The sequence below is a fragment of the Eimeria acervulina genome, genomic scaffold (genome assembly GCF_000499425.1).
Source record: "Eimeria acervulina Houghton genomic scaffold, Eah_scaff92, whole genome shotgun sequence".
NCBI lineage: Eukaryota > Apicomplexa > Conoidasida > Eucoccidiorida > Eimeriidae > Eimeria > Eimeria acervulina.
In genome coordinates this window covers 34,264-48,150 of record NW_013547077.1, presented here as the reverse complement: position 1 = coordinate 48,150, position 13,887 = coordinate 34,264, and the positions used below count along the sequence as shown (strand labels likewise).

The window sequence follows — 13,887 nt, the reverse complement described above, 5'->3', positions numbered from 1 at the left end:
TAAAATATGCTGCGAGATATTTGGGAAATTCAAAAGGAGGGGTATGACAACTTTCCCGAGCCAGCGTGCATTCCAATGATGGATCTGGCAACGAAGGATCTGGAGGGCCCGATCCGGCTCCAGTCCAAACTCCCTGAAGGATACTTCGGTATCCCTAAAGAAATCAATAAAAAGAGAGTCAAACCATCATAAATAAACTGGAGACGCAAATTGTGTTGTAGAAGTTAAACACCGATGGCTCGGGAAAATGCATTCGTCCAGCGGGGCCCTACAGCCAACCAGGGGGGCCCTCTCACAGGAAGGGGTTTAACAACCAGCCGGCTCCTGCGTCCTGCACACGCTCCAGAAAAATTAGTAACCGGAATAACACCGTTGAAGGACAAACAATTGTAATACTAGTCTCCTTTTGAAGGGTCACCACTGCGTATGTGTGTCGCTGCCACACACATACGCGACCGGAGGGGGCTCCTAATTTCCATCTAAAAGTTCAGTTGAATCGTTCACATGGGCTATAGTTTCTTTCTCCTGAATTATACTCTATGGATGATGGACGAGAGAGTTCAAGTTTGCAGCAGACAGAGGGGATCCCCCGTTTTATGTATTCCCGTTGGCACACCCGCGTGAAAACAGGGTCTTCTCCGGAACACAAGGCCTCGAATCTTCTTGGAACCTCGCCACACCAAACAAACCAAACCCATGCGTATGGTCCTTCCAAATCTGAACCATTAGGGCCATTGCTGCGGGGGTAGGAGCCAACGCCTGCCGGCGCATCTAATTTTATTATGGGCGCGTGCGCCCTCATGGGAATTATGTTTATTCCTGGCGTCTAGCTCATGGCTGGTGCTGGACCTACTCAGCATCACTGTATGCTGTTGTAGACGTCTCATTAAGGTTCCCTCCTTGTGAGAGGCCTTACTGGTGCGGCGGCAGGATGTCGGGGCTCCTCTCACAAGCCCATCACGCGACGCACAACTTGTGCAATTCGTTCTGGAGATTCTGCCACACTGGTGCCGGTATAAGGCATAGCAGCACCGACCACAATAGCGAGGTCATGCGGAGAGGCAGCGGTAGCCATGTCAGACACCTTCTTGGACGGTTCAAGATACCTCGTAGATCCAGCAACCATCGTAAGGGGGTCTCGTCATTGGCTGCGCTGGGTAGGGGTTGCTGTGCTGCTGGCGTTGCTCTCACAGCTGCGGGACTTATCGGATGGGGAATTCAGGTGGTGATGCCTGAAAGGTCCCGCACCTGGGCTGTGTTACGATGCGCGAACGCTGCTGCTACCCTTGCTGCGCTCAGCCTTGACTACAAGTTGCTGGGTGAGCGCTTGTGCCCATAGGGGATAACGAAGAAAGATATATATAAGAAAACGGTGCATTTTTGCTTAGCTTCACACAAGGCAGCCATAACGAAGGTTAATATGTCATTACGTGATCGAACATACTTGAAGCATACGGATGCAGGTTAGAGCTTGTCGCGGACCGCTCTTAGCTTGCAGGTTTGAATGCAAAGTACGCATTCACAAAGTTATCAGGATATACATGTGTGTTGTCGCACGTTCTTGAGCGTTTGTTTCTTGCGGATGTGGTGAGAGATAGATGCTGTATTTCTGTTCAGGTTGGTGGGACATTAGCGGCTGCCACCGGCGCAGTGCACGGCGTCTCGTGCGGCTGGCTGAAAGGAACAGAGGGGTATACGTCAAAGTTGGGCAACACGCCAGTGCAATGGAATATCTGCTTCCCATAGAATATACCCAACAGCTGCAGCAACTACAGTGCAATCTACCCCCTTCTCCCATGGCACAAGTCGAAGCAGTGCTCAAGGAAGAACTGAAGATCGACAGGTTGGATGAAGTGTTTAAGGAGTTTGAAGAAACACCAGTTGGCGCGGGTAGGTTCATTAGTGGCTACACTACAGGTCCACTCCATAGCGCTTTGTTTGAGTAGCACCCCTTTCTTCGGCTCCTTCTTGCCTTTCGCCGTCTCCATTCACCGTTGTTATTAGCACGCTGACTTAGTATTGAGCAGTTTTCTCGGGTTGCAATTTACTGACGCTTCCACTACCTCACCTTATCTGAAGAACGTTGCGCTTGTGTTGAGCCCTTCATATGCCGGTGCCCGCTACTGCGTCATCTTGTGTAAGCAAGATTGACAAAAGATAGTGTGGGCCAACAGAACAGGCGAATGGACGAAGTAGTGCATATCCGTTGTTGCGCTCCTGTCTCACTCCAGCCTCGCTGGCGCAGGTACACTTCGCTGTGCTGGCAAATGGGCAGCCCGTTGCTGTGAAAGTGCAGCATGCTGACGTGGGGGAGCTTGCCAAGACGGACACAAGAGTTGTTGAAATCTTGACGGCAGTTGCAGCTAAAATATTCCCAGATGTCAGGTGCAATACCCACGCGAGTAGCAGCAGTAACGCTTCATTGCCTTTTACCTGGAGATATGTGTATACGTACATTGGACCCAAAGGCATCTTTCATGCTTTGCTTACGTTTATGCGTCTACCGCCTTGCACATAGATACACTGCGCACACAGGCATTTGCCCCCGTATTCTGTGTTGGCACGTGACACGACATCTGAGTCGTACGACGGAAGCGCGGAGCGCCGTAATGTAATTCAGCGCTCTCGCTGTGACGTAGATTGCGGTGTTTTTGTATAGGGCGGTTTCTACATAGCTTCAAAGTTCCCCGACTTGTCCCTGTTATCTGTACAGTTGAATTAAGCTAGTGCAACTGTTTGCTGCCCTTTCTTCATGCAGGCTTGAATGGCTTGCCGATCTGCTTCGAGAGAATCTTCCTGCTGAGTTGGACTTCAGAAGGGAGGCCGAAAATGCCAAGAAGTGTCGCGAACTGCTGCAGGAGGGATACTCTGCTTTTCACTTTGCGCTGCCGGAACCTTCATTAGTGCGCTCGTTCCTCATCCGGCTCGCTGCAAGTGTAGTTTCATGGCTTGGGCTTCCTGAACCCCACTCACACTTTGCAGACAACCATGGCGCTCAATTGGCAGGAACACCCCCGACGTTGCGGAGCGGCGTGGAAGGTACTGCAGGAAACGTTTCGCTCGTTACAGGCGAACAGCAGCACGCTAGAGCCCTGCAGCTCCACTCAGGGTCCACCGTCATTTCAACCGTCCACAGACAGGATGATAATTCACACTGTCTCAAAGACTACGAGGTAGAGCTTTACGTGCCTCGCGTCTACAACAACTTGACTACCGCCAGAGTTCTCGTTATGGAACGTTGTCAGGGGGTCCCAGTGGACGATTTGCGGGGAATTGTTTCTCAAGGTCAGCCGAAACTGCACAAGGAGGTATTCATGGGTCTTCTGGGACATGTGACTCTGGCTGTAGTGACTCTTTCCTACTTTGCGCCGCAGGAATTCACCCTCTAGCGGTCTCTGAAGCATTGTCAGAACTCTACGGGAGGCTCATTTTTGACTTTGGGTTTGTACACGCGGATCCGCACCCTGGAAATGTCATTGTACATCTCGACAAGATTTTACACCCAGACCAATACCCTAAGCAGCCGGCACTTTGGTGGCATACACCGGTAGTTTTATCGTCTCTGAGCGGGGCAAAGGCCTTGAACACCCCGGGGCTTTCACAGGAATCGGGGCACGCAAAGGGGCGGCTTCGTCTAAGCCTTTTAGACCACGGCCTATACTGTTCACTTAGTGAACAATTTAGGTACACCTATGCCAGCTTGTGGCTGGCCATGCAGCGGGGAGATATTGCAGCTGTGAGTGCATGCGCCAACGAATTTGGAGTGGGCGAGCTGGCTGGATTGCTCGCCGTTATCCTCAGCCTGAGGAGCGAAGACAGGTGCGGTGCGAATCAATATATTTGAAAGGTAGCTTCAATGTGCCTTCCCACTATTGTATTTTCTTTGCTGCGCATTGTTGTGGTCCCAGCATAAACTCGGGGTTGCAGCTGTCGCGAAAGTCTCCCGAGTAAGGTTCACTTACCAAGCGTTGCTTTTACAGGAGGATCCTCTGCGTGTAACACTTGCAGATTCATTTGTGCAGCATTGTCTTTCCACTTTTCAGTTTATGGGCAGAGGCAGCATTGCTTAAAACTTCGTATGCGTTTGACACTTGCAGATTCATTTTCCCCCCGAAATGCCTATTCATTTGTGCCGTGCGCGAGCAGAGAGGCGGCACTTCTGCGTAGATTGTTCCCCGAGTACTTCGCCCGGATTACTAGTGTCCTGCAGGATATTCCTCACGAACTCATCCTCCTAATTAAGACGAACGATTTGGTCAGTCCAGTCTCCTCTCCTTCCTCCTGAATCTGCATAGCCGCAACGTGACCTCTTGCTGTTCCTCTAGACACGCAGGCTTGCTGCATGTAGAATACTGAATGCGGCTGGTTGCGTTGTTGCAGCTGCGAGCAATACAAGGAAGATTAGGCATTGATGAGGCTCTCGTTCTTCTACCTCTGCTGCATCGTGCACTAGCTCTTGTCGGCAAGAGCGAATTGCAAGAACTCACTCGACTGAAGGCACCCGCCCTTCAGGTATATCCAGGACCCCAACCTGTATTCATCAGTACTGTTAATACCGGGCTTGCCGTTTCCCAGCGAGACTAAAACCCCCCCGAACAACATGAATTCAGTACTGCACTTTTGACTCTCTTGAATCGTTCATCTGCAGAGCTGTGGAATTTCTGATGGCTCCCTTTTTCCATGCATATTCGAGGTATAATAAGTTTTTGGTTCAACAAAACGTCCACTACAGTAAGTTGTAATAAGGCAAGTGGCTTTGCTTCCAAGTGAATGCGTGTTCAGGTTCTCCATGCCCGGTGGCACTTATGGAGCGCTACAACGCGCTTGAGGTGCGCGCAGCAGCTGCTGAGGGTGCGCTCAATGAGATGGGATACTCCTACAGAAGTGGCGATTGACTGTCTCTGCAGCGCCTTTTAGCCGCAGCTACTAGGATGGCATATTTTAACCCCAAACAAAGCATGCTGCTCAGATGCAGCTCGTTTAATATATTTTTATTTCCACCGGTTCTTCTTTGATACGGTGAAAACAGAAAAACTATCTTGGGATACTCCCTAGTTTGACTATTACATTAGGCTCTAAGGTAAGCTTAGCGCCATGCGCCTTAGGACGATTGAATAGTACCTTCGCTTTATTCTTGTCAACAAGAGCTAGTGCACGTTGCAACAAAGGTAGAAGAACGAGCGCCTCATGAGTTGCTCTTGTTTCATCCCTCCTCTGTAAAGAGCGGCCGTTCGCTGAGGGAACCTGCAACATGGGTTGTGGGTACACCACCGACTTGGGGTATTCAAGTGCGGATGAACTGGCAATGGCGAGCTGCTCACGCCTCAGCCCCTTTTTTTGCATAAGCGGAGCGCTGGTCCTGTTGCAGTGTACATGCAACTCTGGGGTAGGCAGGATGAGGCAGCAACAAACCGGGGGTGTCCCATGGTTAGTTTAAATCAAAGGGGGAACAAAGTCATGAACTCGCGTCAAACAAGTACACCTGCATACACACTTCCTAAAGAAGGTACTCAACACTTAGAAAGGGCGAAGCTGAAGACACGCCTATTGGGATCTTTGCTTCTGCCTGGATGTTAGTTGCTGTTTGCTGCAGTGACGGAGATATGGCTGCCCCCTCAAACACTGTGCATAAGAGACAAGCGAAGTTCTTTCGCTCCCCTACACCTGCAAGGCCCAGGGAAGGCCAAGAAATGCCGAAGTATCTCCCTGTTCCTATACCCTAAACTCTCAAAAGAGCCCGAGGCATGAAGGCACAAAAGCCTTCTAAACCCTCTGGATATAAAATATAGTGACCAACCAACACCAATTCCAAACCCACCCATTAATGAAGTAATTACTACAACCCATGCAATCGGCACAAGCTATAATGATACAAAATTAACTAAGCATGTACCCACTGCTGCAGGTTGTTGCTGCGGGAGAAGCGCTGTTTGTTGCTGTGCGTCTTGAGGCATCTCTGCCCAACTGCGAAAGAAGCCTTGTCAAACAGGACCCTCATCATCAGCTCCTCTTCACCATATGCCTCATATAAGAGGCAGAAGAGTTAAAGACAAACAAAATGCAGAGGCAAATAGCACGTAAATGCCAGTGCTCTTGTTCAGGTACTGCACAGCCACTGCAGTCAACCCCTTTGTACTCAAGGAAAAGAAAGTGCTCGCAGCCGCAAGTCCCCGCATAAATATTATTCTGCGAGGATTTAGCCTTAATTTCAAGGGTTTCGGGTGTAGGGTCTAGCGTGCGCAGATTATGGCTTTGGGTTTAGGATTTAGGGTTTAGGGTTTAGGGAGTCGGCGGTGCCTCCCTCGACTGCCGGGGCTCAAAGAAGGCTCCCCAAGGGATGTGGGCTCACGGTAAGGGTTCTTTTTGAGGTAAAACATGAAAAAAATATTACTTAATAAAACAATATATGCAAAACTGCAGTTCAAGTACGCTCCCGCTGTGCCGCTCATCACCCCCGATTGAGCTGCATCGGAGTTCAGGTGTTTACTTCGCTGCATTTTCTTCCTTCTTCTTGAAACATATGCATGCAACAGATCCGGGTCGTATCTCTTTTGCATGCATTTCTCTCAACTCTCTGTTTCTTGGGATCTTTTGCTTCCAGAAAAACTGCTTCCGCCACCTGCAACAGGGGCCCGGGGCCCCTTAAGCTGTAGCTCAACTCATGCAACCCTAAACCCTCTCTAATCAGCGTCAGCCTCCTACCTAACTTACGGAGGCCCCCAGGGGTCCCTGGCTGCTACCTCGGATGCTCCGGGGCCCCCCTGTTGCGATCTTCCTGCAGTGTTTGATATACGGCTTTCTCATCTTCTCTGCTGCGGAGACTGCCCCCTTCTTGCTGTCGAAGCACCCTTTGGGTTTCTTTATCCCCTGTTCCTTTCTCCTCCAGACCTCCTCGAGGATTCTGCCTGGGGGAGCCCCCTGTGGGCCCCTGGAGGGCCTCAGGGGGGGCCCCAGACAGGGCCCCCCATGGGGCCCCTGCAAAGCCACCCCAACAAGCCCGGGGCACCCCAAAGAGGGCCCCTACTGCAGATCGGGCAGAGTGCCTGCTGGCGTTTGTTCGGCCGTGAGAAGCAGCAAAGTCTCAGGGGAGGGGCCCCCCTCTGCCCTGGGGGGTAGCAGAGGCGATAGAGGGAGAACGTTGAGAGAAGAACGTGGGGGGGCCCTCTTAACCTCAAATAAGTCTTTAAAAGGAGACAGTAAATGGACCAATGGCTCCTCTAAAAGAGGCACATTTCCGCAGAGGGGCCCCCCTACGCCTCGGCTGCACCGGGATAGCAGCCAGGGGCCCCTACCTGTGGGGCCCCACCGGCGCAGCGCCAGCGCGTCCGTGTTGCAGCAGCAGCTCCAGCAGGTGGAGCAGCAGAAGCGGCAAGAACAGGAAGCGGAGGACTCTGTCATTCTGCTCAAGAAGTTGATGGCGGCGCTGGGGCATAGGGAACTGCTGGGGGGCCAGGAGGAGACACTGCGACGATCGGTAGAGGGACAAGACCTCGTTCTCTCTACCCCCACAGGCTCAGGGAAGTCCCTTTCTCTCCTGCTGCCGTTGCTGCAGTGGCACACCGCACGCTCAGCAGCAGCAGCAGCAGCATCTGCAGCAACCAGCAAGAGAAGGCGTTTACTGCTCGAAACCATCACCACCACCACCACCACCACCACCAGGAGTTCGCTGTACGCGACGCAGGGGGAGCTGCCTGCGCTGGCCAACGCACGATCTGCTGCAGCAGCAGCAGCTGTCTGTACAGCTGAGGCTGTCTCCCTTGTGGTTGTCCCTACTGCATCTCTGGGGCTTCAGCTTTTGGGGGAGTTGAGGGAAGCTGCTCGTTGTTGGTTGCCTGTAGCTGCTGCGTTTAGAGATAGAAAATGGGACAAGAGGAGACAGCAGCGTGCGGCGCCCCTTCGTGTCCCTCGGCTGCTGCTGATCGATAACACGATCCCGCAACAGCAGCAACTTAGAGACACCCTGGAGGAGACAGCAAGCGATGCAACTGAGGTCTCCAGCCACGGCATTGCTAGGAAGGGGACTGATGAACGTCTCTTGCTGCCTTCATTGGGGGACCTGCATACAGTGTAGGGTCCCGCGCGGCTCCTATCTCCTTCCATATCCTTCGTTTGTCTCCTGCCGTCTCCTTTTGTTCTGCTCCTGTCTCTGATGGCCCTTCGTTTCTTCTTCTCCCTGTCTTTTCTGCCTCTCGTCTCCTGTGTCCTCCTCCTGCGTGGCTCTCGCTGTCTCCTCTTGTTTCCTGCTGTCTCCTCCTGACTCCTTTCCTTTGTCTCTTGCTATGCCTGTCTTTACCTTGAGAAATTTACTTTGTGCTCGTCTCCGTCTCGGTCCCTGTGTCAGTCTTCACGCCCTTGTCCTTGTCTGTTGCTGCCCCTATCTCCTCCTGTTTCTGCATGTGTCTCCTCCTCTCTTTAGTCTCTCTTTTGCTGCTTCTCGTTACCCCTGCCTCTGCGCTGCACGCCCGCACCACCTACTGTCTCTGATGAAGTGTCTCCTCATCTGGGCCTTGTCTCGTCTTGCGAATCTGACAGGACGGATCCAACGGGTCTGGTTTTGTTCGCGACACCGCAGACGCTGAAGCGCCTCCTGCTGGTGCGGCCCTTTACTCCCTTTGTCTCTTTACCCTTAACTGTGCCTTGTCTCCTGTCTCCTCCACCTGTCCCCTCTGGGTCCCCCTGTCCCCTTTTCGAAGTCTCTGCCGCACCCAGTGTCTCCTTTTCGTTAGATGTTTCATCTGCCCCTTGCGCATGGCTCAGCTCCTAAGGCCTGTATTGTGTAGAAAGACGCTGCCCCAAACCCTAAACCCTAAACTCTTGCCCTTTGCATGCGTACTGCGGGCTGTTCCTTGCAGCGTCTCCTTACTATGGGGCCCCCTGGGGCCCTACGCCACTTCGCCTCCTGCGTCCGCCATTTTGTGCTCGACGAAGTTGACCGAATGCTGCAGCCCTTACGTGTGTCGCCTATCCTAATCCCTCTAGTTGTCTCCTCTCTATCTTTTCTCTGTCTCTGGCTCTGTCTACCCCTGTCTCGGGCGCTGTATCTGTCTCTGTGTGTGCCTCCGCCTCCTGCCTGAGTTCCTGTCCCTGTTGGTGTTTCTGTCTCTCCCGCTGACTCCGTTTCTGCCTTTATTTCTGTGGCTGTCTCTCCCTAGCTCGCTGTCTCCTGCTCTCAGTTTCCCTCTCACCTCCGATATCAGTCTCTGTCTCTATTTGTGTCTTTGTCTCTGTGTCTACCGCCCCTTGCGTCTCTGCCTCTGTTTTTCTTTGCGTTTTTAGCTTCCTTCTTCTTAGCGTGCCGCTATCTCTTTGTTAAACTCGGCCTCTTTTAGTCTCCTTTCACTCTTTTTGTAGGCCCTATTCTTTGTCTCCAATCTGTCTCCTGCCCCAGTCTGAACCCTTTGCCTCTGCTGCTCCTTTTCTTCCCTTTCTCCTCTGTTTCTTTGTCTCTGTCCCTGTGCCCGCTCTTTAGGACTTCCTTTTACAGCTCCTTTCTCTGTCTCCTTTTCTGTTTTCTGTGTCTGTTTTTCTTCCTCGTGCTGCGCCGCCTGTGGCGCCCGTGAGCAGACAGAGGAGACGTGCGCCTCTTGGCTGTCTCTTTAGTGTCTTCGGTCTCCGCAGCGCAGCAGGAGTGTTGCACTTAAGAGACAGTCTGCATCTGCAAGGGTTGGGGGTTGCCTCTGGCTGTCTCTTTGGGGGGGCACCAGTTCGATGTGGGGCTCTGGGGTGTCTCCGAATTGCAGGCCGCTACGCGCCATTGAAGGAACGCATGCAGCAACTCAAAAAGCCCCAATCTGTTGAAGTGCTGTTGCGGCTGCTAGTACAGAGCCGCTCTTTGTCTGGCACTGTTCGCGGTGCGAAGGCGGAGGGCTCCGAAGCCCAGCTTGAGGAGACAACGCTTCAGGACGTGCAGCAGACAAAAACTGTCTCCTTTTCCCGGGCTCCTTTCCCGCTGCAGCTTCTGGCAGCCAGCGCCTCTCTGGGTAGACCCCTGCACCGGTACTTAGCGAACCTGACTCGGTGGAAGCAGCAGCAGCTGCTGCTGCTGCAGGCACGGGAGCCTCCTCTAGAAATGTCCTTCCTCCAGAGAGACAGCAACGGCCTGCACTCTGTCAGCACTAGGAGACAGTCTCCCTGTGGGGCCTTCGCTACTCCGCAACAACGCATGAGAGCTGCCTTCGAGCGCCTTGCAGACAGGGGCCTCTTAGGCCTCCCCCGTCTGCTGTCAGCCCCAGCGCCGCCCCCTGAAGGGGCCCATCTCTCTCTAGGAGTGGCTTCGTCCCCAAATGGCTTCAAGGCCGTGCTGCCCATCATCAGGTGGGATAGGGTGTCTCCTTCTTTTACTTTGTCTTTTAAAAGGCAATGTCGACAGCATTATGTGTCTTAAAGGAGATCACTGCAGGGCTTTATGCAATACAGGGGAGAGCAGATACTCCACTCAGACTAAGGCAAAGGAGGGCGTACCGTAGTGTCAGCCGAGTGGCCCAGGGGCCGCCATAGACGGGGCTTAAAAGGCCTTAGTAAGGGCCAGAAGGGGTCCCCGTAGAGAATAAGTGGGCCCTTAGAATGAGGCTTTTAAGGCCGTGCATAGGCTCTATAAGCCCTGTCTCTTTAATGAGTGCCTAGGGAGCGCCTCAGGGACTCAACAGAGGTGACAGGGGACCTTCTCCGGCTATGAGCGGCGCTGTTGCCTGGGGGCGCCTCTCTGCTGCATTGTTCGCTTACTCCTGGAGTGCCTTGTGCTATTTACAAGCGAACAGCACAGCGCTGGTGTCTCTACAGAGGAGATAGCGCTTAGAGAATGCAGCGCCTATACCCTTAACTAGCGGTCGCCTTGATTTGCGGTGTGTCTCGTCGCTGCAGGTCAGACAGTGCCGGTTCGGTGTCTCCAGGAGGCCTAGCGGGGGCCCCTTCTTATGACGCCCCCCTTCAGTCCCCTCTGAATGCGGAGACCCCAGGGGACGCCGCTGCTGGGCAGTCTCTTAGGCGGAGACAGATTATCCCTCCATGCATCTCGCACGCCTTATTCCCCGTTCCTGAGAACTCTGCAGGTAAGCAGTTTGTGCTCCTCTCTGTCTCTATGTCTATCTTATCTGTCTGTTGTGCTTGCCTCCGGGTTGCGTTTTCTTGCACTTGGTACAGAAGAGGGGACACTGCAGAGGGGCCGATGCTGTTTTTATTCCTAATGAGGCTGCATTGCTTAGCATGAAGGACTTGCACGTGTGTTTGCTGCGCTGCATGCAGAGACACTCGCCGATGCTGCTGCTGATCTGTGCACCCAGTTCAGACCACGCAAGGCCTTGCTGCTGCTGCAGGATGGGTCCTCGCTGCGGACTCTTCAGATGCACATGAAGGCGAGAGGCCACAAGGTAGGCAGCTAGCAAGCCATATAGCCAGCTAGCTAGCTAGCTAGCTAGCTAGTTAGTTGGCTAGCTGGCGGGCAGGGTAGTTCCTCCGGTTCCTTTCGCCGTTCCTGCTTCAGCTTCCCTTCCCGACACATAGGTCCATCGGTCCATCTGCTGCTGCTGCCGATATTCCTGATGCTGCTGCTGCTGCTGCTGCTGCGCTGAACCCGTGCAGGTGGATCTGCTGCATCAAACGAGCGAGTGGTGGAGGGCCCCTTCGCTGGAGCAACAGGGTAGGTCTCAGAACCACCCACATACTGACCACTGCAACAGCAGCAGCAGCAGCAGCGGCAGCAGTAACAGCAGCAGCACAATTAGTCGCTGCAGCAGCAGTCGCTGCGTTCGCAGCCGCTGCTGCTCTTGCTGCTACATGGTTTTGCGTTGCGGATTGCTTGAGCTGACCTTTCTTCGTGCGATGCACTCAGGGACTTGTGTCCCCTCCCTTTGATCTTCTTTATTATTTTGCTTTTTGTGTTTCCGGTGTCTTCTTGTGCTTGTACCAGGCAAAGAACAGCTGCAGCAGCCCCAACAGCTCCTTGCTGCTACAATGGAGGCAGCCCGAGGCCTTCACGTGGAAGGCGTAAGTTTCCCCTTTGTGCCTGCCTACAGATCCTGTCTCCTTCTTGCAAGTACTCAACGACTGTCTCCTTGCTGCGCGTCTCCTATCACTCTTTTCTTGTTGTCTGTCCCCTGTAGTAGTAGGCGTACTACTTGCTGCATTTATCTTTGTATCTGTCCCCTCGCTGCGTTGTCTCCTTGCTTCTACGTCCTCTTAGGCAGAGCTGCTGCTCCTCCTCGGCCGCATCAAGAACGTCAGGGAGTACATACATCTAGCGGGTGCGTCTGGTGCCTACATGGGGGCGTATGTTGGGTGGGGTGGGGCCGGGGCTTCTGCCTGCTGCACGCTACCTGTTACTGCATGCATGCTTGTATGCATGCGCTCTGGGGCTTTGCAGGGCGCGTCGGCCGCTGTGGGTTGCAAGGCCTTTCCGTGGCGGTCTCCGATGCTGCTACACAACGGTAAGCTAAATCATTTTTCACAGGCATCGCAGAACCAGAGCCCCACAGCAATTCCTTTTCTATTTCTGTCTTTAGACAAGCTGTCTCCTAGTTGTTCTCCGCTATCTTCTACCCTTGCCTCCTGAGAACGTCTCTAAAACCCCACCATGCTTTGTCTGTCTCTATGAAATGTGCACATTTTCTTCTTTTGTTTGCAACTACTAGGACTAGTCTCTTCTTCCGAAGCAGTTAGTATACCGTTTACTTTCAGGCGCTGAGGGTACAGCACGGGGCCCTGTGGTCTTCTGATTGTCCTGTCCTCCTCTTTAACCTTAATGTTTGCTGCAGCATCCTCTTAAGCTGGCAGAAGACGCTGGGCATTACTTTTAGGCCCCTCGCGCCGCCGCTTGCTGCCGACCCTTCAAAGGAGGCAGCAGTAGAAGAAGAGGCTCCCCTCACCAACTCCAGGACCAAGCCCCAGCAGCAGCAGCAGCAACAGCAACAGCAGCATCAGCAGCTGGACTGGCAGCAGGAGACCCCGGTACTGTCTCAGAGACAAGAAACAGGGTTTGACGCACAAGGGGAGCCTGCACAGGGAGAGGGGGGAGAGGCCCATCTAGACGGGGGTCCACTGAATTATCTCTCCACCCATCTTCCTTCTCTGTTGCTTATCTGAGAGCACTGCCCCCGTAGCACTGCCCTTGCATGGGGCGCGCGGGGACAGCCGCTGGAAACTGTACTCATCTCGTTCAGCTGCATACTCTTTCGTGTTTTTGCTTTTCTTCTAGCTTGCCTCTGTCTCTAGGGAGGGATACTGGCAAAGTATGTGGGCTCTAAGAGTCTCCCCTGCGCTGTCTGTGGAGACAGGCACCCTAAACCCTAAACCTTAAACTTTACAACGCCATTTCAATTCAAAACTCCTGCATGTGGGAGTGCCTTCTAAAACCCCAAATTCCTAAGAACAAGCACTATTTCCCGATCCTGAGGGATCTGCCTCTGTAGATATGAATGCCCAGTAGTCTCCACTGTCTAGGCTCCCTTTTTTCTTACCTATACAATTGTCTGCATCAGCTACATCGCTGCAGGTTTGTTGTTGCTCGTGTCTGTCTATCTCCTTGCCACTCATCTGTCTCCTTTCTATTCAGCTATCTCCTTCAGCGTCTAGGCCATCCCCTACCTCTCTAACTGGTTCTAAATTGGTGCCCCTCGCAGGTTCTTCTCTTTGGCTACATATATATATATATATATATATATATATATATATTACATACCCTTCCCCCCAGGCAGGACGCGGGTCTCTCTCTCTAAGCTTTCTCATAGCGCTCTGTTTGTATACACTCTGCAACAGCATTTATATCCAATAACAACTTTATTAACCTGTACCGTGCATTATATACTCAGCAGTTGGCGCTCAACACCAAAAAAAAATCCAACTGTCCCCAGTACACTGCAGCAGCACGGCAGCAGCAGTCTCTCCATCCCTCCC

At 52.9% G+C, this 13,887-nt stretch overlaps 1 protein-coding gene across 1 annotated transcript; it reads left to right on the top strand.

The window, feature by feature from the left end:
* Positions 1-78: 78 nt before the first annotated feature.
* EAH_00015320 (hypothetical protein, conserved) lies at positions 79-13,077 on the top strand (the record flags this gene model as incomplete). Its single annotated transcript, XM_013391180.1, has 18 exons — positions 79-148; positions 1,194-1,319; positions 1,618-1,890; positions 2,232-2,385; positions 2,759-3,285; positions 3,375-3,824; positions 4,098-4,255; positions 4,783-4,829; positions 6,284-6,350; positions 6,887-8,067; positions 8,533-8,593; positions 8,853-8,952; positions 9,705-10,314; positions 10,861-11,048; positions 11,242-11,366; positions 11,578-11,635; positions 11,906-11,982; positions 12,673-13,077. 18 exons carry the CDS (start codon positions 79-81, stop codon positions 13,075-13,077), a joined length of 4,677 nt encoding a protein of 1,558 aa, XP_013246634.1.
* Between the last annotated feature and the right edge of the window lie 810 nt (positions 13,078-13,887).